The sequence below is a fragment of the Hylobates moloch genome, unplaced genomic scaffold (genome assembly GCF_009828535.3).
Source record: "Hylobates moloch isolate HMO894 unplaced genomic scaffold, HMol_V3 SCAFFOLD_7, whole genome shotgun sequence".
NCBI classification, from domain to species: domain Eukaryota; kingdom Metazoa; phylum Chordata; class Mammalia; order Primates; family Hylobatidae; genus Hylobates; species Hylobates moloch.
This window is the reverse complement of record NW_026652282.1, coordinates 46885876-46911811: the sequence shown is the minus strand read 5'-3', so window position 1 is coordinate 46911811 and position 25936 is coordinate 46885876. Positions and strand designations below refer to the sequence as shown.

The 25936-nt window shown below is 46.7% G+C and overlaps 2 protein-coding genes across 5 annotated transcripts in view; one reads left to right on the top strand and one right to left on the bottom strand.

The window, feature by feature from the left end:
* Positions 1-2420, bottom strand: part of RIBC1 (RIB43A domain with coiled-coils 1) — an 11291-nt gene extending 8871 nt beyond the window's left edge. The window contains exons 1-3 of one of the 3 annotated variants that reach the window (XM_058441481.1): positions 2208-2420; positions 1810-1898; positions 1561-1651 (exon numbers count right to left, since the gene is read on the bottom strand). The gene's annotated coding sequence lies outside the window, so the exon portion shown is untranslated. The remainder of the gene's footprint in view (positions 1-1560; positions 1652-1809; positions 1899-2207) is intronic. The other 2 variants (XM_058441482.1, XM_032756987.2) reach the window with 2 other exon arrangements.
* A 125-nt stretch (positions 2421-2545) lies between these two features.
* Positions 2546-25706, top strand: LOC116811706 (structural maintenance of chromosomes protein 1A). Of its 2 annotated transcripts, XR_009214346.1 has the most exons (17): positions 2546-2720; positions 9846-10034; positions 10145-10257; positions 11547-11750; positions 11844-12082; positions 12729-12987; positions 13081-13221; positions 15289-15371; positions 15524-15731; positions 19104-19289; positions 19388-19567; positions 19669-19815; positions 19911-20048; positions 21163-21279; positions 21384-21490; positions 22469-22561; positions 25253-25395. XR_009214346.1 is itself a non-coding variant. In XM_032756985.2 (16 exons), the coding sequence occupies exons 1-16, from the start codon at positions 2612-2614 to the stop codon at positions 25419-25421; spliced, it is 2589 nt and encodes an 862-aa protein (XP_032612876.1). In that variant the 5' UTR covers positions 2546-2611; the 3' UTR covers positions 25422-25706. The 2 variants fall into 2 exon arrangements, 1 of the variants encoding a protein (XP_032612876.1); XM_032756985.2 differs by lacking the exon at positions 22469-22561 and having other exon boundaries at positions 25253-25706.
* Positions 25707-25936: the final 230 nt, after the last annotated feature.

The window sequence follows — 25936 nt, the reverse complement described above, 5'->3', positions numbered from 1 at the left end:
TTTTTTTTTTTTTTTTTTTTTTTAGGTGGAGTCTCGCTCTGTTGCCCAGGCTGGAGTGCAGTGGCATGATCTCGGCCCACTGCAAGCTCCACCTCCCGGATTCACGCCATTCTCCTGCCTCAGCCTCCCAAGTAGCTGGGACTATAGGCACCCACCACCATGCCCGGCTGATTTTTTGTATTTTTAGTAGAGATGGGGTTTCACAGTGTTAGCCAGGACAGTCTCGATCTCCTGAGCTTGTGATCCGCCCTCCTTGGCCTCCCAAAGTGCTGAGATTACAGGCGTGAGCCACCGTGCCTGGCCCCATTTAATTTTTTTTAATATAGATGGGGTCTCACTATATTGCCCAAGCTAGTCTTGAACTCAAGCAATTCTGCCTCGGTCTCCCAAAGTGCTGGTATTACAGGCATGAGCCACTGTGCTCGGCCTCACTTAGGTTTTTAATCCACTTGGAATTGCATTTTGTGTATGGTGTGAGATAAGGATCCAATTTAATTTTCCCCCCAAGTGCCATCTCATCTTTTTTTAAATTTAAAAATGTATTTTATTTTTGGCCAGGCACGGTGGCTCACGCCTGTAATCCCAGCACTTTAGGAGGCTGAGGCAGGTGGATCATGAGGTCAGGAGTTCAAGACCAGCCTGGCCAACATGGTGAAACCTGTCTCTACTAAAAATACAAAAAAATTAGCCGGGCGTGGGAGTGGGCGCCTGTAATCCTAGCTACCCGGAAGGCTGAGGCAGATAATAAAATATATTTTATTTTTAATTTGTTTTAGATGGGGTCTCTCTCTGTTGCCCAGGATGGAGTGTAGTGGTGCAATCATGGCTCACTGTAGCCTCAAACTCCTGGGCTCAAAGGATCTTCCTGCCCCAGCCTCCTGAGTAGCTGGGACTACAGGTGTGTGCCACCATGCCTGGCTAATTTTTAAAATTTTTTTGTAGAGATTGGGTTTTGCTATGTTACCCAGGCTCACCATCTCATCTTTTAAAAGGGAACAGTATTTCCCCATAGATTACATGAGATTGCTTTCCTTTAGCCATTTTATCCCCTCAGCCTGATTGTTTCTCCCAACTGAACTTCATTTATGGCTCCCCTACTAGATTCCATCTACCAAGCTTCCTCCCTTTATTTATTTTTGAGACAGGGTATTGCTCTGTCACCTAGGCTGGAGTGAAGTGGTGCGGACACCACTCACTACAGCCTCAACCTCCCAGGCTCAAGTGATCCTCTTGCTTCGGCATCCTGGGTAGACCACAGGTGAGAGCTGCCACACCCAGCTAATTTTTAAATTTTTAGTAGAGATAGGGTCTCACTATGTTGCCCAGGCTGGTCTTGAACTGCTGGTCTCAACTGATCCTCCTGCCTTGGCCTGCCTCCCTCACGATGGGATTACAGTTGTCAGCCACCATGCCCAGCCACTTCCTCACTTTCCTGGACTTGTCCTAAGTCTTTAGGACTCTTTCTAGCCTTCGGACATAATTTAATAAATAGTTAAAGGAATAATTATGGTAACCACCAGATCCTTTCCATGTTTAAGTTTGAGAATGGCACCAACTTACCTACTGGTTTCACCTGCCACCACAGTATAAGGTCACTGAAGGGGAAGATTCAGCTGACAATGTAAGCTTCTTGGATTGCTAAGGCCCCTGCCTTATTAATGATAGAGAGCAGAGAGGGAAGAGAGATAAGGTGGCATTGTGGTATAGAGCTGTGGGAATGGGATGGGGGAGAGGCATGGAGGCAGAGGTAGGTGGAGGTGGAGAGCACTGGCTTAGGGACCCTGACTCCTGGAGGTTCACACAAAATACCTTTCTCAGTAAGGAATCCCGATTTTGAAGCTCTTAGGTTGGCTCTGCATGCAACTTTGTTCTTGGGTTACAGCGGCAGTTTCTGAACTCTGCTTGGTAGAACAGGAGGGAGGCAGGGGATAGGGGTAGTATCTCAGGCCGTAGCCTTCCCCAGCCTGTATCCCTGTTGCCTGGGAGTAGCCTCAGCCCCATTCACAACCCATCCGCCTTCGCATCCCGTCCCGCCTCCAATCCCACCCCACCATTAGCACAGTCTGAGCTCACCTAACACTGAATCATCCCGTTGGCCCCTCCTTCCCGTCCAGCCCTCCGCTTCCCCCGGCTCCTTCCAATTCCCGACCTTGTCCCTGTCCTAGCCTTGAAAGCTGGCCAGGCTACAGCCACAGCCGAGCTCCCACCTTCCTCTTGCCCTGAGGGGCATAATCCTGCTGTAACTTCTGTCTCAGCAAGCGTGAGCTCAGGTCTCCCCCGCCTCCTTGAACTTCAAGAACTGCTCTGACTCCGCCCATCACCCACTCCTCCGGGGATCTGGTCCGCAGGAGCAAGTGTTTGTTGTTGCCGTGCAACAAGAAAGGGGGGCGGAGGCACCACGCCAGTCGTCAGCTCGCTCCTCGTATACGCAACATCAGTCCCCGCCCCTGGCCCCACTCCTGCCGGAAGGCGAAAATCCCGTTAGGCCTGGACGTATTCTCGCGACATTTGCCCGTCGCCCGGCTTGCACTGCGGCGTTTCCCGCGCGGGCTACCACAGTTCTCGGGCGTACGGCGCGGCCTGTCCTACCGCCGCCGGCGCCGCGGCCGTCATGGGGTTCCTGAAACTGATTGAGATCGAGAACTTTAAGTCGTACAAGGGTCGACAGATTATCGGACCATTTCAGAGGTTCACCGCCATCATTGGACCCAATGGCTCTGGTGAGATAAACCTGGCTGCGGCCCTGCGCACGTCCCGGCCTGGACCCCTTATCCGGTGCCGGAGTAGTACAACCCAGCCCATGTAACCTGAAACGTCGCGGACCCTTACGGGTTCCTTGCCCGTCCAGAGGGGGTTCTGCTCGAACCCACTCTCCCCGCGCGGGTGCTCTAACTCGAACCCCTTCCAGATGTCACTTGCCGCTTCCTGCGCGGCCCCCGCCCCGGCCGAGTGGTACGGGCCGAGCTGCCAGTTACCCCGCCTACTTCCCCCTCCCGCCAAAGGAGGCGCATCTGGAGCCAGCTTCCCGCCAGCTCAATCCCCCGCCGCACGGCTCCCCGCCGGACCGGCAGGAGCCGGCTTCCCAGCCTTACTTGACCCCCTCCGGAAAATGTGGGGACGCTGGTAGCTCTCCCGTGGCCTTCGGTCCCAAACGGTGCACTTCTGTTTCAGCCCAGCGTCCCCTCTCGCCTCGCATTGGTACACTCCAACTCTTCCTTTCTACTCTTCTCTGGAGGCGGCACTTTTGAATTTCAGACCCAGCGCTCCGGTCTTTAGAGTGCTTGAGGTGTCGATCCCCACCCCCAACCGCTATGTCAGAGGTAGTTGCCTCGAACTCGCCCCTTTCCTACCACCGAAACCGTCAAAAGCCGAAATTAACTAATTCACCATATTTGTTGAATGCTTATTGTTTATCAGGAGTTATTCAGTTGCAAGTTGTGGAAACAGCGGAGAATAGAATAAACCAACTCCATGCTCACAGGGAACTTATATTCCAGAGGGGAAAGAAGATAAAGAAGGAGGAAATAAGATGTTTTTAGGCTGTCATAAGTGCTATACAGGAAATGAGACAGGTGGATGTGATAAAGTGACTTGGGTGGTGTCTTTAGAAAGAGTGGTCAGGTAAAGCCTCTATTTTGTATCTTCCCAACTCTAAACGATACACCGTGGATTCCTCTCACCTCAGATGTCCATTTGGAATCCTGCTGTATTCTTCCACCCCAGAGATGTTCTAGCTGAATCATATCCTAGCCTAAGAGGCTGCCCTTGCTGAAGTAGCACGTACTGAGTACCTTTCCTGGAGACTGTCTCAACAGTGGCACTATTGACATTTCCAGTGAGATAATCTTTTGCTGTGGGATGTGCCCTGTGCATTGTAGGATGTTTAACAGCATCTCTGGCGTCTACCTGCTAGATGACAGTAGCACCTCTACTCCCCAGGCATGACAATCAAAACTGTCTCCAGACATTGCCAGATGTCACAGAGGGTATGTGTGACTCCCCCAAACCCCCAACTTGTTTGAGAACCACTGGCCTGGAGGGCTAATGCTTGGTGTCCACCCAGTTTCCTCGGGTTTTAGTGTAGTGGCCCCTGTTGAAAGAGCTAGGATGTACCTCTTGGCATTCAGTCCCCTCAACATTAGTAGATTTGTATTCCCAGCTGTTCTGAAAAGGGCCATGGCACTCCCCCACTTGCCCCCGTTCTTTAAGGCCCACCTCTACAAGCCATTCCTTTAGTCCCTTTGGTGAATTACTCTTCCTCTGTGGCATACCATAGACACTTGGTACACATTAATGTTTATTAAGTCCTATATTGATGGTGCATGTTTTTGTATCTTCATTGGCCTGTGAGTACCCTAAAGCAGACATTCCTTGAAATATTTTACTGGTGTTCAGTCCATAATATATATTACAAAAATGTTTACCATATTGATTGTGATTAGAGAGGCTTGTGGTTGTGAGATGTTGTCCTCCCTGGAAGTGATGGGAGAAGCCCAAAGGTTGGATATTGGTTCCTAAAAGGCTGACTCCTGGTCTGCATGATGTGCTAGTCCTGCTGTGATGAGGGAGACGAGCTGAGTCCAGACTTAGGATAGGACTAATTAATTGAGTACCTACTCTGTGTGTCAAGTACTTTATTTATTGGGATCCTGTTTTTTCTTTTTCTTTTCTTTTTTTTTTTTTTTGAGACAGTCTTGTTCTGTTGTCCAGGCTGGAGTGCAGTGGCATGATGTTGGCTCACTGCAACCTCTGCCTCTTGGGTTCAAGTGATTCTCGTGCCTCAGCCTCCCAAGTAGCTGGGACTACAGGCGTGCGCCACCCCATCTGGCTAGTTTTTGTATTTTTAGTAGAGATGGTGTTTCGCCCTGTTGGCCAGGCTGATCTCAAACTCCTGGGCTCAAGTGATCTGCCTGCCTCAGCCTCCCAAAGTGCTGGGATTACAGGCATGAGCCACTGCACCCAGCCAAGGGACCCTTTACATTTAAATTCTCAAAATGACCCTAGGAGGAAAATGCCAATGGCTTCGTTTTATACCTGAGGAGATTAAGGCACAGAGGTGTGATAACTTGTCCGTGGTTCTCAGAACCCATGCCTGTGCTCCTGCCACTCCAATAGAGAAGTATGTGCCGCACATATTTTTAGACCTGTGAGTTGTGGTTTTTTCATCTTTTTCCAGGTGAGGGAATGGAAGGTCAGCCAAGAAGTAGTGAAAGTAAGATTAGAACCTGGTCTGTTGGTTCTAAGCCCAAGCTTTCAAGCTTTTTTAGACAGAGTCTCACTCTGTCGCCCACACTGGAGTGCAGTGGCATGACCTCGGCTCACTGCAGCCTCTGCCTGCTGGGTTCAAGTGATTCTTTTTTTTTTTATTTTTTTTTCTTTTTTTTATTGAGACGGAGTCTTTCTCTGTCGCCCAGGCTGGAGTGCAGTGACGTGATCTCAGCTCACTGCAACCTCTGCCTCCCGGGTTCAAGCTATTCTCCTGCCTCAGCCTCCTGAGGAGCTGGGATTACAGGCGTGCACCACTACACCCGGCCAGTTTTTGTATTTTTAGTAGAGACAGGGTTTCACCACGTTGGTTATGCTGGTCTCAAACTCCTGACCCTGTGATCTGCCCACCTGGGCCTCCCAAAATGCTGCGGTTACAGGTGTGAGCCACCGTACCTGGCCTATTTTTTTTTTTTTTTTTTTGGAGTCAGGGTCTTGCTCTGTCACCAAGGCTGGCATACGGTGGCACAATCATGGCTCACTGCAGCCTCAACTTCTCGGGCTCAAGCAACCCTCCCATCTCAGCCTCCCCAGTAGTCAGGACAACTGGAGTGCGCCACCATGCCCAGCCAATTTTTGTGTTTTTTGTAGAGATGGGATTTTGCCATGTTGTCCAGGCTGGTCTCAAACTCCTGAGGTCAAGTGATCCACCCACGTCTGCTTCCCAAAGTGCTGGGATTACAGGCGCGAGATGCCGTGCCCAACCTAATCATAGTCTTATACCGTCTCCATGGAGGGACTTGGGCTACTATTTTTATGGCTGAGTAGAAAGGTGTTGGAAATCAGATCTTCAGTTCAAAGTCATATATAAGTTGTTTAGAGACAGTCTTGAGATAGAAATTATAGAGACTAAACTGTTCCTCCTTATCCACCAGCCTGACTAAACTTTTTTTTTTTTTTCTTGAGACAGAGCCTCTCTCTGTTGCCCAGGTTGGAGTGCAGTGGCGCGATCTCAGCTCACTGTAACCTCCACCTCCTGGGTTTAAGCAATTCTCGTGCCGCAGCCTCCCGAGTAGCTGGGATTATAGGCACACAACTGTGCCTGGCTAATTTTTGTATTTTTAGTAGAGACGGGGTTTCACCATGTTGGCCAAGCTGGTCTCAAACTGCTGACCTCAGGTGATCCGCCTGCCTCGGCCTTTCAAAGTGCTGGGATTACAGTCATGAGCCACTGCACCCGGCCTAAACTTTTAAAACAATATCTATTTTTTTGGCCAGGAACGGTGGCTCATGCCTGTAACCCCAGCACTTTGGGAATCCAAGGTGGGGGATCTCTGGAGCTTAGGAGTTTGAGACCAGCCTAGGCAACATTTTTGCTTCTGCAAAAATCCAAAAACTAGCGGGCATGGTGGCTTATGCCCATGGTTCCAGCTACTTGGGAGGCTGAGACAGGAGGATCACTTGAGCCAAGGAGGTCAAGGCTGCAGAGAGCTGTGATACTGCTACTGCACTCCAGCCTGGGTGACAGAGTCAGACCCTGTCTCAATAAATAAATGAATAAGGTCTGGGCATGGTAGCTTATGCCTGTAATCCCAGCACGTTAGGAGACCGAGGTGGGTGGATCACTTGAGGTCAGGAATTCGAGACCAGCCTGGCTAACATGATGAAACCCCATCTCTACTAAAAATACAAAAATTAACTAGGTGTGGTGGCACACGCTTGTAGTCCCAGCTATTCAGGAGGCTGAGGCAGGAGAATCACTAAACTTGGTAGGTGCAATCTAGCGTGGGCAATAGAGCGAGACTCCATCTCAAAAAATAAATAAAATAAGTAAATAAAACCTTTTTTGTTTTCAGATTCTAAAATGAAGAAAGTAAAAGCTGTAACTCCACTACTGAAAAGATAGCCATTGTTAATGTTGAAAACCTTATTTATTTGAATAGCTGGTACATGCACATGGTATACAATTTTAAAAATCCTTAAGGATATACAGTAGTAAAAAGAAGACTCCCTTGACCCTAGCTGCTTAGTTTCCTTTTCAGAGGCAATCACAGCTGCACTGTTTATGTTTTCATATATTTGTTTCCTATGCCTTCTCTTCTCCCAAGTTTTATTACGAAAATTTGCAAGCATATATGTGCATTACTTAGTCATTTGGAAATAAATTACAGACTCAATTACATTTCACCCTTAAGTGCTTCAGCATTCACCTCTTAAAATCATCATTGTCCTGTACTACAACTATTCAATGATCACAACTAAGAAAATTTCCTCATGTCATCAGTTATCCAGTTTATATTTAAGCTTCCTTAATTTGCTCCCCAGATGTCTTTTTGTTATTTTGGAACCACAGTCCAATCAAAGTTTGTGCACTGTTTACCTATGTCTCAGAAATCTCTCATGTTTTGGAATGGTTCTCTCAACCTTTTTTTGGTTTTTTTTGAGATGGAGTTTCGCTCTTGTTGCCCAGGCTGGAGTGCAATGGCACGATCTCGGCTCACCGTAACCTCTGCCTCCCAGGTTCAAGCGAGTCTCCTGCCTCAGCCTCCTGAGTAGCTGGGATTACAGGCATGTGCCACCATGCCCGGCTAATTTTGTATTTTTAGTAGAGACGAGATATCTGCATGTTAGGCTGGTCCGGAACTCCCCAACCTCAGGTGATCCGCCCGCCTTGGCCACCCAAAGTGCTGGGATTACAGGTGTGAGCCACCGTGCCCAGCTCAAGCTTTCTTTTTAGACACTGACTTTTTGAAAAGACCAGGCCATTTGTCTTTGAGAACATCCCACATTCTGTGTTTGTGTTAAGATTTCCTCATGGAAACCTTACTATGTTCCTCTATATTGTATTGCTGTATTTCCTAGGAACTGGAAGATAAGTCTAAAGGCTTGTTTAGATTCAAATTAGGCTGGATATGGTGGCTCATGCCTGTAATCCCAGAACTTTGGGAGGCCACGGCGGGAGGATCACTTGAGGCCAGGAGTTCAAGACTAGCCTGGGCAACACAGCAAGACCTTGTCTTTATTATAACAAAAAATTTAAAAAAGGAAAAAAATAGATTCAGGTTAAATATTTTTGGCAAGATACATCATAAATGATGCTGTGTGTTTCATATTGTATCACAACAGGAATATGCTCTTTTTTTAGATGGTGGTAAAATACACATAAAATTTCCTAAATTAACCATTTTTAAGTGTACAGTTCAGTAATGTTAAATATATTCACATTTTTGTGCAAACGATCTCTAGAACTTTTTCATCTTGCAAAACTGAAAATCTATACCCATTAAAAAACAACTCCCAGGCCAGGTGCGGTGGCTCATGCCTGTAATCCCAGCACTTTGGGAGACCGAGGTGGGCGAATCACAAGGTCAGAAGATCGAGACCATCCTGGCCAACATGGTGAAACCCTGTCTCTACTAAAAATACAAAAAATTAGCTGGGTGTGGTGGCGTGTGCCTGTAATCCCAGCTATTCGGGAGGCTGAGGCGAGAGAATCCCTTGAATCAGGGAGTCAGAGGTTGTGGTGAGCTGAGATCACGCCACTGCACTCCAGCCTAGCAACAGAGCAAGACTCCATCTCAAAAGAAAAAAAACTCTCATTTTCCCCTCCTCCCAGCCTATTTTTAAATTTTACTTTATATTATTATTTTTTTTTTTTCGAGATGGAGTCTTACTCTGTTTCCCAGGCTGGAGTGCAATGGCACGATCTTGGCTCACTGCAGCCTCCACCTCCCAGGTTCAAGCGATTCTCCTGCCTCAGCCTTCCAAGTAGCTGTGATTACAGGCGCCCGCCACCACGCCTAGCTAATTTTTGTATTTTTTTAGTAGAGACAGGGTTTCACCATATTGGTCAGGCTGGTCTTGAACTCCTGACCTCAGGTGATCCACCTGCCTCCGCCTCCCAAAGTGCTGGGATTACAGGCGTGAGCCACCGTGCCCAGCCCACTTTATATTATTTTAACATCGTTGAGTTTTGTGTCTTGTTTCACCTGTTGTGGGCTTTTGTCCATGTCATTAAAGGTTATAGAACTATCCATTCTGTGAATATACCATTTCTTTAGATTGGGTTCTAGCTTCTTTTTTAAAATTATTCTTTCCTCTTTTTTTTTTTTTTCACTTTTTTTAGAGAGGGTCTTGCTCTGTCACCCAGGCTGGAGTGCAGTGGTGTCATCATAGCTCATGCAGCTCTGAACTCTTGAGTTCAAGTGATCCTCCCTCCTCAGCCTTCCGAGTAGCTGGGACTACAGGCGCATGCCACCATGCCCAGCTAATTTTTAAAGTTTTTGTAGAGACTGGGTTTTGCCTTGTTGTCCAAGCTGGTTTCAAACTCCTGGCCTCAAGTGATCTTCCTGCCTCAGCCTCCCAAAGTGCTGAGATTACAGGTGTGAGTCACTACGCTTGTCCTGGGTTCTAGCTTCTGGCTGCTATATAGTAACTGCAGAAGGACTGTTTTTCCTAAGCCTTTGACCCAGAGCTTTGGTTGTGCTCAGTCTTTATGGGGACAGAGGAATAGTCTCTCTTTCCATTAGTCTGAGTACTGAGTGATTAGGGGACATTCTTGTTCGTCTCAGTATCTTTATTCCTTTTCCTCTCCTCTTCATCCTGACTTTCCCTCTACTGCCTCATCCCTCTTCCCTTAGGTAAGTCAAATCTCATGGATGCCATCAGCTTTGTGCTAGGTGAAAAAACCAGCAACCTGCGGGTAAAGACCCTGCGGGACCTGATCCATGGAGCTCCTGTGGGCAAGCCAGCTGCCAACCGGGCCTTTGTCAGCATGGTCTACTCTGAGGAGGGTGCTGAGGACCGTACCTTTGCCCGTGTCATTGTAGGTGGGTGAGGCTGGCCAGAAGGCTCTCCTTGGGTCCTGGGAGGTGGCGAGACTAGTTGACTGGGACAGGAAGGAGGCCTGACCCTTGCCAACTCATGCATTGTCTTGTAGGGGGTTCTTCTGAGTACAAGATCAACAACAAAGTGGTCCAACTACATGAGTACAGTGAGGAATTAGAGAAGTTGGGCATTCTCATCAAAGCTCGTAACTTCCTCGTTTTCCAGGTGGGCGTTTTTAACAGTTATTGGCTATCTGGTTTTTGCCAGACCATGCCCCATCCCCACTCTGTCTGCGCCATCTCAGGCTTTATCATCTCTCCCTTGAGCTAATGTAGCACCTTGTTCACTGAGCTTCCCGACTTGTCTGGCCCCTGAGCCAGGTTCATCTTATGAGGACACGCATTTGTTTTGTTTCCCCTCCCTTTTTTCCTTAAAACATTTCAGTGATTCCATATTGCCTTACAGTGGTGGTTCTTAAACTGTAGTCTCCAGACCAGCAGTATCAACATTACCTGGTAACATGTTAGAAAATGCACATTCTCAGGCCCTATCCTAGACTTCCCAACTTGGAAGAAACTGTGGGGTGGGGCACAGCAATTTGTGTTTTACCAAGCTCTCCAGTTTATTATGATGCCGGCTGAAATTTGAGAACTACTGCCTTAGAATGAGATCCAAACTCCTAAGCCTATCATTCGGGAAACACCATCATCACAATCCAAATACCATCTGCATGTTCTTCTCCAGCCTTGCACTCCAGCCTACTTAAATCATTTATGGTTCTGCAAATTCACCTGCTTTCTTTGGCCTACAGGTCTTTGCATATTAATTTTCCTCTACATAGAATAATAACTTTTTCTCTGTTTTTTTTTTTGAGATGGAGTTTCGCTTGTCACCCAGGCTGGAGTGCAGTGGCACGATCTTGGCTCACTGCAACCTCCGCCTCCAGGGTTCAAGCGATTCTCCTGCCTCAGCCTCCCAAGTAGCTGGGACTACAGGCGCCCGTCACCATGCCTGGCTAATTTTTGTATTTTTGGTGGAGATGGGGTTTTACCATTTTGGCTAGGCTGGTCTTGAACTCCTGCTGATCTCAGGTGATCTGCCTGCCTCACCCTCCCAAAGTGCTGGGATTACAGGTGTGAGCCACCGCGCCTGGCCACCTTTTCTCTTTTATTTTCTTGGTTAGCTTCCGTCCATCTTCCAAACTCAGCACAGATGTCACCTTTGGGAAGCCTTCTGAGATAGATTTCCATATCAGTCTCCTACCCCCAAGCTTCATTTTGTTCTTTTCCTGTGCTGCTTCTGTTACTGCACATAACACTTTGTTGTCTTTGTCCCTTTGGCTCCCTGTGCTCCTCAGAGGGCAAGGAATTTGTCCTCAAAGTCCAGTGTGAAATGTGGCACCAGGGGCATGGGAGAGAAAGTTGGTAACTTTTTCTGGATGAAGGAGTGGAAATGGGTAAGGTGAACTGGGCTGGCTGGGGTCTGAAGTGGAAGAGTGTTTCAACCTTTACTAGGGTGCTGTGGAATCTATTGCCATGAAGAACCCCAAAGAGAGGACAGCTCTATTTGAAGAGATTAGTCGTTCTGGGGAGCTGGCGCAGGAGTATGACAAGCGAAAGAAGGAAATGGTGAAGGCTGAAGAGGACACACAGTTTAATTACCATCGCAAGAAAAATATTGCGGCTGAACGCAAGGAAGCAAAGCAGGAGAAAGAAGAGGTAGGTGGCCAAGCTACCTCTTGGCTCTGAGGGACCAGGATGGAGCCAGTGCCTTATCGATGCACCCCTGCCACCATTCCCCTGTTTGCACAGGCTGACCGCTACCAGCGCCTGAAGGATGAGGTAGTACGGGCTCAGGTACAGCTGCAGCTCTTTAAGCTTTACCATAATGAAGTGGAAATTGAGAAGCTCAACAAGGAACTGGCCTCAAAGAACAAGGAGATCGAGAAGGACAAGAAGCGTATGGACAAAGTGGAGGATGAGCTGAAGGAGAAGAAGAAGGAGCTGGGCAAAATGATGCGGGAGCAGCAGCAGATTGAGAAGGAGATCAAGTAAGAGGCAGACCTGGGCCTGCGACTTGTGGGAAACCAAGAGGCCGTGCTGTTTATTAGGGTTCCTCTGAGCCCGGAGTTCAGTACCCATACTCGTTTCTCTGTTATTCTCCTGACTTGCTTTTGTAAGAACCAGGCACATTTCTTGACTTGCAGTTTAGACAAATAGAATATTTAAGCACTCAGGCCCTGGGTAGACAGGTGCTCAGATGAGGGAGAACTCAAAAGGGGTGGTGGCCTTGCCAAGAAAGAGGAACCAGTGTGAGGCCGAGCCAATGGAGTGGCTGAGAAGGCCTTCCTAGAAGAGGAAACTGAAGCTAGAAGTTTAAAGGATAGGAATTTGAGGGGCCAACTAAGTAAATACAGGATGTTCTTGGGAGTTGTTAATGAGCTTCCTGGCCAGGGTTGAGGCAGAGTTGGTAGCTTTGCCTTATGGAGTGGCTGGAATGCCAGGCTGAAGTCATACCTTTCAGGGAGTAGTCAGACTGCTCCTTTTTTTCAGGATCTGTGGGGCATCACGCCCTTGTTCTTTTAAGTAATTCCCTGAGGTTGGCTCAGGGGCTCAAGTTCTCCTTTGGGTGAAAAGCCTGGGAACCCTCCCTTCTTCCATAGTGCTCACAGGTTTCCCCCACCCCTCTGGCAAAAGGGAGAAGGACTCAGAATTGAACCAGAAGCGGCCTCAGTACATCAAAGCCAAGGAGAACACCTCTCACAAAATCAAGAAGCTGGAAGCAGCCAAGAAGTCTCTGCAGAATGCTCAGAAGCACTACAAGAAGCGTAAAGGTGACATGGACGAGCTGGAGAAGGAGATGCTGTCAGTGGAGAAGGCCCGGCAGGAGTTTGAAGAACGGATGGAAGAAGAGAGTCAGAGTCAGGGCAGAGATTTGACCTTGGAGGAGAATCAGGTAAGCTCTGGAAGGGGTTGGCAGGGAGGAGATCCCTGGGCTGACACCTGCTGACTTGGTCATCCCTGTTCTCCTTCCCTGTCCCTAACACAGGTGAAGAAATACCACCGGTTGAAAGAAGAAGCCAGCAAGAGAGCAGCTACCCTGGCCCAGGAGCTGGAGAAATTCAATCGAGACCAGAAAGCTGACCAGGACCGTCTGGATCTGGAAGAACGGAAGAAAGTAGAGACAGAGGTGGGCTATAGTTATAAGATTAGGGATGATGGTCCACAGAAAAGGACAAAGGTTGAGCATCCCAAATCCAAAATAATCCAAAATCTGAAACATTTCTGATCCCAAGCATTTTGGATTAGAGTTACCCAACCTGTAATGATAGTCTTTTTTTTTTCTGAGACAGAGTTTTGCTCTTGCCCAGGATGGAGTGCAGTGGTGTGATCTCAGCTCACCACAACCTTTGCCTCCCGGGTTCAAGCAATTCTCCTGCCTCAGCCTCCTAAGTAGCTGAGACTACAGGCGTGTGCCACCATGTCTGGCTAATTTTTGTATTTTTAGTAGAGACAGGGTTTCACTATGTTGGCCAGGCTGGTCTCGAACTCCTGACCTTGTGATCCACCCACTTCGGCCTCCCAAAGTGCTGGGATTACAGGCCTGAGCCACTGTGCCTGGCCATGATAATCTTAATGATAATGACAATAGCTCACATCTGTTGAGCACTTACTGTATGATAGGCAATGTTCTTTACATGTGTTCACTCATTTAATTCTTCATTTATGATTATCTTTATGGAATGGCTACTATTACCCTATTTTACAAATGAGGAAATTATAACATAGTAATTTGCCTAAGGTCACAAGATTATTGTTATTTTTGAGACAGAGTCTTTCTCTGTCATGCAGGCTGAGGTGCAGTGGTGCGACCATGGCTCATTGCAGCCTTGACTTCCCAGGCTTTAGCAATCTTCCAACCAGAGCCTCCCGAGTATCCAGCACAACCTCTGCCTGTCGGTTCAAGTGTTTTTTTTTTTTTTTTTTTTTTTTGCGATTTCTCTTTTTGCCAGGTGAGTGAATGGTCCTCTGCCTCCCGGGTTCAAGCAATTCTCCTGCGTCAGCCTCCCAAGTAGCTGAGATTACAGGCACCAGCCACCATGCCCAGCTAATTTTTGTATTTTTAGTAGAGACGGGGGTTTCACCTTGTTGGTCAGGCTGGTCTCGAACTCCTGACCTCAGGTGATCCACCCGCCTTGGCCTCCTAAAGTGCTGGGATTACAGGTGTGAGCCAATGCACCCGGCCTGGTTCAAGTGATTCTTGTGTCTCAGCCACCTGAGTAGCTGGGATGACAGGTGTGTGCCACCACACCTGGCTAAATTTTTTGTAGTTTTAGTAGAGATGGGATTTCACCATGTTGACCAGGCTGGTCTTGAACTCCTGAACTCAAGTGATCCGCCCACCTCGGCCTCCTAATTTTTTTATTTTTGTAGAGTCAGGGTTTCTGCTTGTTGCCCAGGCTGGTCTTAAACTCCTGCCTGCCTCTGCGATCAGCCTGCCTTGGCCTCCCAAAGTGTTGGGATTACAGGCATGAGCCACCACGCCCGGCCACTCACATAACTATTAAGTATCAGAACCAAACCCTGGGCAGTGTAGCTCTAAAGCCCACACTCTTACCAAATATACTTTACTTACTGCCTCCCTGATATCAATATAGTAATAACAACAATGATAGAAAGTTGTCATAGTGTCCCAGGAGTGTACAGTGTTCCAGGCATTCTGCTAAGCACTTTTAAATATTTAAAAGAATGTTGGCCAGGCGTGGTGGATCACTTGAGGCCAGGAGTTTGAGATCAGCCTGAGCAACACAGTGAGACCCTGTCTCAAATTTTAAAAAATAATAAAAATTTTTAAAAAAGAATGTGATAGTCATTAATAGCAACCCTATATTAAGCACTTAATGTGTATTCTATGCAGTGGAGATTACCCACATTTTGCAGATGAGGAAACGGGTACAGAAAGGCCTGTGAAGCTTTATCTTGATTTGAGCCTTCATGGTTGGTGAAGAAGATGCCTTGGCTGGGTACAACACCTGTGAAAGGTTCTGGAGCTCTGGGAGGCCCCCATCATCAGTTAGAAGATCAAACCGAACACCATCTATGTCTGCTTTTTAGTAGGCCTCCTATATTAGTGACAGATTGTCCTGGACTGTTGGGCTCTTGGATGAGTGGGCACATAAGGAATGTTATCTAGGGCCCCCATGGTCTTGGTGTAAACTTGTGCAGCCCCTGATGATGGAATATGTTTGTTTCCCAGGCTAAGATCAAGCAAAAGCTGCGGGAAATTGAAGAGAATCAGAAGCGGATTGAGAAACTGGAGGAATACATCACCACTAGCAAGTATGTAGCTCTGCAACTGTTCCCCTTACTTCCAGGCCTGTTCTTGTGACCCCTACCTACCTGCCCCTCTTCATGCAGGACCCCCAGAGCTCTCTGAGCCAGGAGTATTTTCTCACCAGCAGGAGTAACTCCTGTGTGCCCTCACTTTGTAGGCAGTCCCTAGAAGAGCAGAAGAAGCTAGAGGGGGAGCTGACAGAGGAGGTGGAGATGGCCAAGCGACGTATTGATGAAATCAATAAGGAGCTGAACCAGGTGATGGAGCAGCTAGGGGATGCCCGCATCGACCGCCAGGAGAGCAGCCGCCAGCAGCGAAAGGCAGAGATAATGGAAAGCATCAAGCGCCTTTACCCTGGCTCTGTGGTAAGAGCAGAGAGGGAACTCATTTCCTGAGCACTTACACTCACTGTCACACGATTTTCCCAGCAGCCCTGTAAGGACAGGGTTGCCAATCCCATTTTTATTGTTGGGGGAAATGAGGCTCGGCGAGGTTTAAAAAAGCACCGCTTCTAAGGAAGAACTGCAGTTCAAACCCAACTTGTTCTCCTAAGCTCATGTTCTTTTTTGTTTTTAATTTTTCAACCTGTCATACTAGGCAATCATGTTCTTTTCATCATACCAATTGCGTCTTTCTGAAGGTTTTGTCTTGCTATGTCTATGCCTCTGGGAGGGGAATTGGAAAACCAGGAAAGATTTTGGAAGCAGGTGAGGCCATGGGGCTGGAATTGTAGCTCTGTGCAGTCTTCTAAATGGGCTCCCTTGGCATGTATTAACTGGCCCAGTAGCTTTTAGGGACACCCTGAGCTTTATCAGATCTGTTGATCTTTTGGTCTCTTTCACCAAATCCTGAGTTCCCAGGTTCCCTGAATATTATCCCATACCTGGGTTCAACTTAGTTTGGTTCCACTAATATTTCCCTATCACTTCTCTAGGCACTGCTGGGGAGATAAGTATGATTAGAGTCAGTCCCTGCCCCCTTAATCTGATAGTTCTTAGGGAACCAGGCTTGGTTTTGGAGGCTGCTGGAAGGGAACTGGTAAAAGAGATTGATTGATTGATTTTGAGATGGAGTCTCGCTCTGTCATCCAGGCTGGAGTGCAGTGGCACAACCTCGGCTCACTGCAGTCTCTGCCTCCTAGGCTCAAGTGATTCTCCTGCCTCAGCCTCCCAAGTAGCTGGGATTACAGGTGCCCACCACTATGCCCAGCTAATTTTTTTGTATTTTTAGTAGAGACGGGGTTTCACCATGTTGGCCAGGCTGGTTTTTTTTGTTTTTTTTTTGAGACGGAGTCTTGCTCTGTCGCCTAGGCTGGAGTGCAGTGGCGCAATCTCGGCTCACTGCAAGCTCCGCCTCCCGGGTTCACGCCATTCTCCTGCCTCAGCCTCTCCGAGTAGCTAGGACTACAGGCGCCCGCCACCACGCCCGGCTAATTTTTTTTGTATTTTTTTTAGTAGAGACGGGGTTTCACCGTGGTCTCGATCTCCTGACCTTGTGATCCGCCTGCCTCGGCCTCCCAAAGTGCTGGGATTACAAGCGTGAGCCACCGTGCCCGGCCTCAGGCTGGTTTTAAACTCCTGACCTCAAGTGATCTGCCTGCCTCGGCCTCCCAAAGTGGTAGGGTTACAGGCGTGAGCCACCACGCCCAGCCAGATTTATTTCGCTAAGTGCTTGTGAGAATTTGAAATAATATATATAAAATATTTGGCATAGTGCCTGGGTGGTGGTGGTCTGTAAAATGGTAAATGTGAGGTTTAGAAAGATGATTCTGGATTCAGACATGACTGCCTGAAGTCATTGCTTGGGAGCCAGAATAGACTTTTCCTTTATAGCATGGGGGCTGTGTTCTTCTGTGAGATAGGAAAAAACCAAAGTGTTTTTTCTACTCTCACACAACCAGCACAACACTTCACTTCTGACACCAGAAGTGTGGGGGTTTTTCCTCACACACCAAGCAATTCTCCAGCAGACACCAGCTGGGTGACCTATAATTCACTTCAGCTCTGACACTATTCATCTGGAGATAGCATCAGATCCTGTGGGTTAGGGGCTCAGTCCAAGACTTGAGATGCCAATTGCAAGTCTCAGGTTGTGACTTGTGGTTCTGACTGACCTGCTATAAATTACAGTTCCCGAGAATCCCTCCCTGAGTTTGATTAATTTACTAGTGCAGCTCACAGAACTCAGGGAAATGTTTTACTTATGTTTACCCATTTATGATGAAGGATATTACAAAGGATACAGAGAACAGCCAGATGGATGCATAAGGCAAGGTATGGGGGAAGAGATGTGAAGCTTCCATGCCCAATCTGGGCAGGCCACCCTCCAGGTACCCCCACACAGGGGCTTCATTATGTAGGCATGATTGATCAGATCATCAGCCATCGGTGATCAGTTCAACCTTCAGCCCCTCTCCCCTCCTGAAGTTTGCGGGGGTGGAGCTAAGAGTCCCAAATCTAATCCTGCCTTGGTCTTTCTGGTAACCAGCCCCTATCCAGAAGCTATCTATGGGCCTCCAGCCATAATCATCTCATTAACATACAAAAGACACTGCTCATTCCCGAGATTCTAAGGGTTTTAGGATTTGTGTGTCAGGAACTCGGGGGTAGAAGACTAAATATGTATTTCATAAAACCACAGTCCACTTTGATCTTCAAACACAGATCCCTTACATCAGAACAATCATGTAATAAATAGAAAGATGCTGGGAGCGGTGGCTCACGCCTGTAATCCTCGCACTTTGGGAGGCCGAGGCGGGCGGATCATCGGAGGTCAGGAGTTCGAGACCAGCCTGGCCAACATGGTGAAACCCTGTCTCTACTAAAAATACAAAAATTAGCCGGGCATGGTGGCAGGCACCTGTAATCCCAGCTACTCGGGAGGTTAAGGCAGGATAATCACTTGAACCTGGGAGGTGGAGGTTGCAGTGAGCCAAGATTGCGCCACTGCACTTCAGTGTGGGCAACAGAGTGAGACTCCATCACCAAAAAAAAGTAGAAAGATACTGGTACATTACTAGAATCCCATTCAGTCATTAATTAATAATTAGTCTAGTCCATGATCATGTCATATGAAAATGTCTGCTAGGGTGAGGCCATCAGGTTTGCAGGCTTCTATTCAATCTTGTTAGGTTCCAAAACCAGGAGTGTTCTCAGCAAACACAGCTTCACATTTTCAGGCATCTGGGATAATTGTGCTAAGAGACAATATCATCTCTTGCTCTGAACCTCTTTTGAGGTGTTAATGTAATATTGAGTTTCCCTCATTACATAACTCATTTATTCATTTCTTTACCTCCCTTCTCTTACCCCAACTTTTCCACCTTTCGAAGAGACATTAGGATTGGCCACTGTGCTGATCTAGAGTGCACACAGCAAGCTAGTCTGCAATTGCCTCCTCCTCAGTCCATACAGTCCCATTGAGATAGGGTAGGGTTACGTGGGTACAGAGCTAGTGGGTTGTCTTTTTTGTTTGTTTTGAGACAGGGTCTCATTATGTTGCCCAGGCTGGTCTTGAACTCCTGGGCTTAAGCTATCCTCTCACTGCAACCTCCTAAGTAGCTAGGATTACAAACACACACCACCATGCTTGGTATTGGGTTATCTTAACCACTAGGCAATACAGTTGCATTCACGATATAGATTCTAGTCTGTCCCCCTTTCCATACTGGGAATTAGGATTCCTGAGCCAGCTCCCAAAAGCTTCATCCTTCAGTTTTCCCTTCCTACTTTACTCAGTACGGCCGCCTCATTGACCTATGCCAGCCCACACAAAAGAAGTATCAGATTGCTGTAACCAAGGTTTTGGGCAAGAACATGGATGCCATTATTGTGGACTCGGAGAAGACAGGCCGGGACTGTATTCAGTATATCAAGGAGCAGCGTGGGGAGCCTGAGACCTTCTTGCCTCTTGACTACCTGGAGGTGAGGCTTGTTGGGGATTGGGTCAGACCAGTGTTCAAGGGCCCCTCCTCTAGTACTCTGAGTTTGTGTTCTGCCACTGACTGAGCTTCTCCCCACAGGTGAAGCCTACAGATGAGAAACTCCGGGAGCTGAAGGGGGCCAAGCTAGTGATTGATGTGATTCGCTATGAGCCACCTCATATCAAAAAGGCCTTGCAGTATGCTTGTGGCAATGCCCTTGTCTGTGACAACGTGGAGGATGCCCGCCGCATTGCCTTTGGAGGCCACCAGCGCCACAAGGTGTGGATTCCCTTGCCCAAGTTGGAGCTGGACAGGCTCAGTACTGGAGATTCATTTGTTCAGCTTCTCCCCCTCTTCTCTCTTCCCCCTGCTGTGTGTAGACAGTGGCACTGGATGGAACCCTATTCCAGAAGTCAGGAGTGATCTCTGGTGGGGCCAGTGACCTGAAGGCCAAGGCGCGGCGCTGGGATGAGAAAGCAGTAGACAAGTTGAAAGAGAAGAAGGAGCGCTTGACAGAGGAGCTGAAAGTAAGCCACAGGCGGTGCTGTTTTTAGCAGTGGGAGTCCTAAGCCTAGGTCAGCCACCACCTTACCACCTAGCCCTTCTTTCTTGTTCCCTTCAGGAGCAGATGAAGGCAAAACGGAAAGAGGCAGAGCTGCGTCAGGTGCAGTCTCAGGCCCATGGACTGCAGATGCGGCTCAAGTACTCCCAGAGTGACCTAGAACAGACCAAGACACGACATCTAGCCCTGAATCTGCAGGTGGGGCCTGGCCTTCAGCCCTGTTCTCCAAAGGCCATCCACACATTCCTGGCCTAGGTTTCTCTGGGGGTGGGGAACTTGTTTCACTTCCCTGTCTCCTCCCAGCCTGCTGCAGGGAGCCAAATATAGCATAAAGTCAGACAGCCAGGGGTTCAGAGCTTGGCTCTGCCTTGAGTATGACATTAGGCAAGTAATTTCACCTCACAGTGTCAACCTTCACATCTTTATCTGTGAAATGCGAGTTAAGATAATACCTACTTGGCTGGGCACGGTGGATCACCTGAGGTCAGGAGTTGGAGACCAGCCTGGCCAACCCTGTCTCTACTACAAATACAAAAAATTAGCCGGGCGTGGTGGCAGGCGCCTGTAATCCCAGCTACTTGGGAGGCTGAGGCAGGAGAATTGCTTGAACCTGGGAGGTGGAGGTTGCAGTGAGCCGAGATCATGCCATTGTACTCCAGCCTGGGTGACAGAGCGAGACTCTGTCTCAAAATAAATAAATGATACCTACTTTATAGGGTCATTATTGAATGAGTTAACATGTAAAGTGCTTAAGACTACTATGTGTTCAGTTTATGTTATGTGCTATTGTTAGCATAATTTATCCATTCAACAAATTTGAATTTTTGAAAGTGAGCTATGGGCATTTCAGTCCCTGCTTGTGGTAGTGGCGGGGGAGTGGGGGGAGGGTACTGTTCTAGGTATATTCATGTGTTGGTTTTTTTTTTTATTGAGTACTTCCCCAGACTGCCCTAGAGATTTTATATGTAGTGTGTGTATTTATATATCTTTTTCTAAACTCAAAAAATCTAAACTGAATTCTGAAACAACTCTGCCCCCAGGGGTTATAGATCAAAGATTGGGACCTATACCTAATGATGTTTATTGTGTGCCCAGCCCTGTGGATTGAAGCTGGTTGAACTGGATGCCAGGGAAGAAGCCATGTGATGGCTTCAGTGCAACATCATGGAGACTTGACTAGGGCAGTAGTGCTAAGCCAGGTTCTCTCAGTTGTGGAGAGCTAGCCCTTCCTGACTGTGGGGCCAATGCAGTCAAGGTAGCTTTTTCTCCAAGGAGCCTGGTCTGCTTTGTCCTCTCAACCCATTGTCTGTAGGAAAAATCCAAGCTGGAGAGTGAGCTAGCCAACTTTGGGCCTCGCATTAATGATATCAAGAGGATCATTCAGAGCCGAGAGAGGGAAATGAAAGACTTGAAGGAGAAGATGAACCAGGTTGGTAGGGTGTGGGCCATGCCAGCGTGTGCGTCAGGGCAGGATTGGGACTGGAAACAGGACAGACTAAAAGGGCCGATGCCCTCCCTGGCTTCTCTTCTCAGGTAGAGGATGAGGTGTTTGAAGAGTTTTGTCGGGAGATTGGTGTGCGCAACATCCGGGAGTTTGAGGAAGAGAAGGTGAAACGGCAGAATGAAATCGCCAAGAAGCGGTAGGTGGGAGGATTGGTAAGAGATTGGGATGCCCTTGAGCCTCTAGCTTGACATCGTTGGAAAACCAGATGCTGTCATAGGCAAGGGTCAGCTCTTAGAACTATGTGAGTTTATGTAGGTAGGCCTTAACAGAAATCAGGAGGGCAGTATGGCATAGTTATAGTGGCTAAGAGTGCCAACTCTAAACTTGATTCCTGGATTACAACCCCAGCTCCACAACTCGTTATCTTTAGCAGTGACTCAACTTCTGTAAGCTGCAGTATCTGCAAAATGGTATAATGATACCTATCTCATGGCATTATTGGGAGGGTCAGGTGAAATGATCTTTTTTTTTTTTTTTTTTTTTTGACACAGGGTCTCACTCTGTTGGCGAGACTGGAGTGCAGTGTCAATCTTGACCTTCCCAGGCTCAGGTGGTCCTCCCATCTCAGCCTCCTGAGTAGCTAGGACTACAGATGTTTGCCACCACGCCCAGCTAATTTTTCTTTTCTTTTTTTTTTTTTTTTTTGTTTTGTTGTTGTTATTGTAGAGATGGGGTTTTGCCATGTTGCCCAGGCTGGTCTTGATCTCCTGGGCTCAAGTGATCCTCCTGCTTTAGCCTCCCGAGTAGCTGGGACTACAGGTGCACGCCACCATGCCTGGCTAATTTTTCATATTAGTAGAGATGGGGTTTCACCATGCTGGCCAGACTGGTCTGGAACTCCTGACCTCGTGATCCACCAGCTTTGGCCTCCCAAAGTGCTGGGATTACAGGATGATCCACCACGCCCGGCCCCAACCCCCGCCTGGCTTTTTTTTTTTTTTTTTACCTTTTTAAAAGGTATTTAGCAGCTTACATATCATCTACTAAGAGCAAGAAATAGTAGCTTTTGTTGTTATCATAATGGGCAATGTGAGGTGGAGGGAGGCGGGAGATGAAATTCTTGGTTGAAACAATAGCCAGAAGAAAATAATCTTCTCATTTTTCCTCACTTTAGTTGATTCATTCATTCAACAAACCTTTGTTGAGTACCTACCTTGTGCCAGGTTGTCTTGTGCTAGGTATCGGAAGGGGGACAAGGGAGATGGAGGTAAGACAGATGAACACAACACAGTCTTTGCTGAAGGAGGTCATCCCTTGTACCCTGGGCTTCAGTTAGCAGTTTAGCCCTTTGCCCATACAGTAAATATTCATTGCTGTCCTACTTCAAGCCAGTCTCAAGGGATATAGAATTGAATCAGACTCTGTTTCTTTCCTCAGGAAGCATATAGAGTACTGGGGGAAACATCAATTTAAGGACAGTGTGATCGATGGTGTAATTAAGGTAGATACAAAATACTGAAGAAATTTTCAAGGAACTGCAAATCAACAACAGGAAAAATAAAAAACAATGACAAGAAACCCAATAGAAATGTGGCAAAGTACTTATGATACCTAATGCAATGAAAAAAGTAAAAAAAAAAAAAAAAAAAAAAAAAGTGGCAAAGAATATAGATAGGCTTTCATGGAAAGAGAAGTTCAAGTGGCTAATGACCATAGGAATTGAGGTCTAACCTCTTAATCAGAGAAATGCAAATTAAAAAGTCTAACAGTATAGGTGGAAATCTATAGATGTCCTGTGTAGTATGTGGAAAAAAATATATATATATATCCATATATATATATATCCATATATATATACATATATACACACATATATATATCCATATATATATATTCACACACACATATATATCCATATATATATATCCATATATATATATATACACACACACACACACATATATATATATATATATATAACCTATGGGTATATATCCCAGAGAGAGTCTTGCCATAGGGTCCCAAAGAGATACACATTCAGTGTCATTCATCTTGGCATAACTTGTAGTAGTGGGACACTGGTGGCAATGTAGATGGCCATTACTGGGGGAAGCATAAGTCAAATGAATATATAGACTGGAATACTGTGTGGGAGTTCACAGCAAGAACTAGATTTGTGGACAGTAATGGATAACTTATAAACCTGGTATTGACCAGAAAAAAGAATAAAATTTATAACACAGTCGATTTGTGTAAATTTTAGAACTAAGACATTTTACAAGGATATGCATTTTTAAGGAATGCATGTGTGTATGTCACTTTGTGGTGCATGTTCACAGTAGGGAAGGTAATGGGAATGGAAATTGGGGATTGAAACAAAGAGGACAAGGGAAGGGTCTTCCCCAGGCAGTGATGATAAGTGTGTTATGAAGTGTGGGATATGATTAACTTGCTTCTGCACCTGAAGTCTAAAAAGGGAGGAACCCAACAAAGTGTAATAGAAACTAGGAACCTGATCAGAACCGTCAGGAAAGGTTTTACAAAACAGGGAGTGATGACTGGAGACCTGAAGAGTGAGTAGGATTTAGCCAGCCAGGCAGCGACAGAAAAAGGGAATTCCAGGCAGAGAGAACAGCATGCTTGGAGGTGTGAGAGAGCATGCCTTGTTCTGGATACTAAGTAGTTTTTAATGTCTGGAGCATAAAAGCAGAGTCAGGAAGAAGGTGGGGAGTGGCGGAGAGGTCAGCAGGGACCGGATCACAGAGGCCTTTATGAGTCACTTAGGAGATTGGATATAAAATTGCATAGCTCAAAATTACAGAGTTAGTTACGTTTCATTTGGATTATAGTGGCTAATAGGTTTAAGCTGCTAGCATGACATCTGGCAGCATCTGTCACACCATATTGGGAGTTGGAGAGGGCAATTGGAAGTTAGTCCTGCCTGGCCTGCCAGTGCCTGTGTATGCTGGTTGCATACTCTTCTGTTTCTGAGAGATGGAAAGGAGGACAATAGCAGGAATCCAGTGTTTTCTCCATGTTTTTGTACTATCCAAGTTCTGCCCTTTAAGAGATTCTGGGACCTTGGGGCAGAAGTTGGGATGCTGTAGTTGAAGCCTTTGGACAAAAGTAAGCTGAGTACAGTCAATATACCTGGTGATAATGGTAACTAAAATTGATTGAATAGTTATTGTGGACCCGGTGTGGTTCTAAGGACTTTATACATATTAACTCCTTTAAAAATCTCCCAATAACCCTAAGGTAAGTACTATTATTATGTCCGTTTTGCAGATGGGGAAACAGGCCTGGAGAGTATAACCAACTTGCCTGAATCACATTACTAGTAAGTGGCAGAGTTGAGATGCCAATCTTCTTAATCCACTACATTATGTTGCAGTGGTGGTATACTAGAAAGAGCCCGGGTTTTGGTGTTAAATCTGGGTTTCAGTCTCACATGTGCCATCGACTAGCTGTGTGGCCTTGGGCAAGGTCTTTTACCTCTTGGCCTAAGTTTTCCTCATGTGTAAAATTAGGATAATAATGCCTACTTGCAGAGCTGTTGATTAAAGGATTAGAGATAATATATGTAAAGTACATAGAAGCCTAATAAATAGGAATTACCATAGCTGGTGGAATCAGATGGACTCTTTTATGCCTCCTTATAGGAACTTGGAGGGCGCTGGGGTCTTCAGTGTTTAAAGGGGGATAAATAAGGTTTGGCCGAATCTTGCCTGCCTTATGCCATGTCCACAGGGCTAGGGTGAGGAGCTTAGTTCTTCAGCTTCAGGGGACCATTTTATGGGCATATGGATGGATGAAGCAAGCTGTGACTGAAAATCAGTAACTCTGGGTCCCTGAGCCCTGGGTCTAGTTTCCCTTTCTTCCCATAGTTGGATTTTGTACATTGGTTATCTCTGGCTGATGAGATTATGAGTTATTCTCCCCTCACTTTTATACACAGTTTGGAGTTTGAGAATCAGAAGACTCGCTTGGGCATTCAGTTGGATTTTGAGAAGAACCAACTGAAGGAGGACCAAGATAAAGTACACATGTGGGAGCAGACTGTGAAAAAAGATGAAAATGAGATAGAAAAGCTCAAAAAGGTAAGGAAGGAAAGAATTAAAAGATAGACTAATAACTGGGAGGAAAAATGGGAAGAAATACGACAGACAGAAGGATAATGTCCACAACTTAGAAATTTCTCATCTAAATCAATAAGAAAAATACCAAGACCTAAACGGGAAAAATGGATAAGTGTCACAAACAGTTCAAGAAGACTTTCAAATAGTCCCTAAACACATACAAATAATTTAGTCTTACTAAAGAAACGCAAATTAAAGCAACAGTTAAATAGAATGTATTTTCTAGCACATCACGGAAAATGTAAAAACAAAGGACACAATGCTCAATACCAGCCATGGTATAGACTAGTACTCTTTTTTTCTTTTTTTGAGATGGAGTCTTGCTCTGTTACGCAGGCTGGAGTGCAGTGGCACTATCTCAGCTCACTGCAATCTCCGCCTCCTGGGTTCACGCCATTCTCCTGCCTCAACCTCCCAAGCAGCTGGGACTATAGGCGCCTGCCACCATGCCCAGCTAATTTTTGTATTTTTAGTAGAGACGGGGTTTCACCATATTGGCCAGG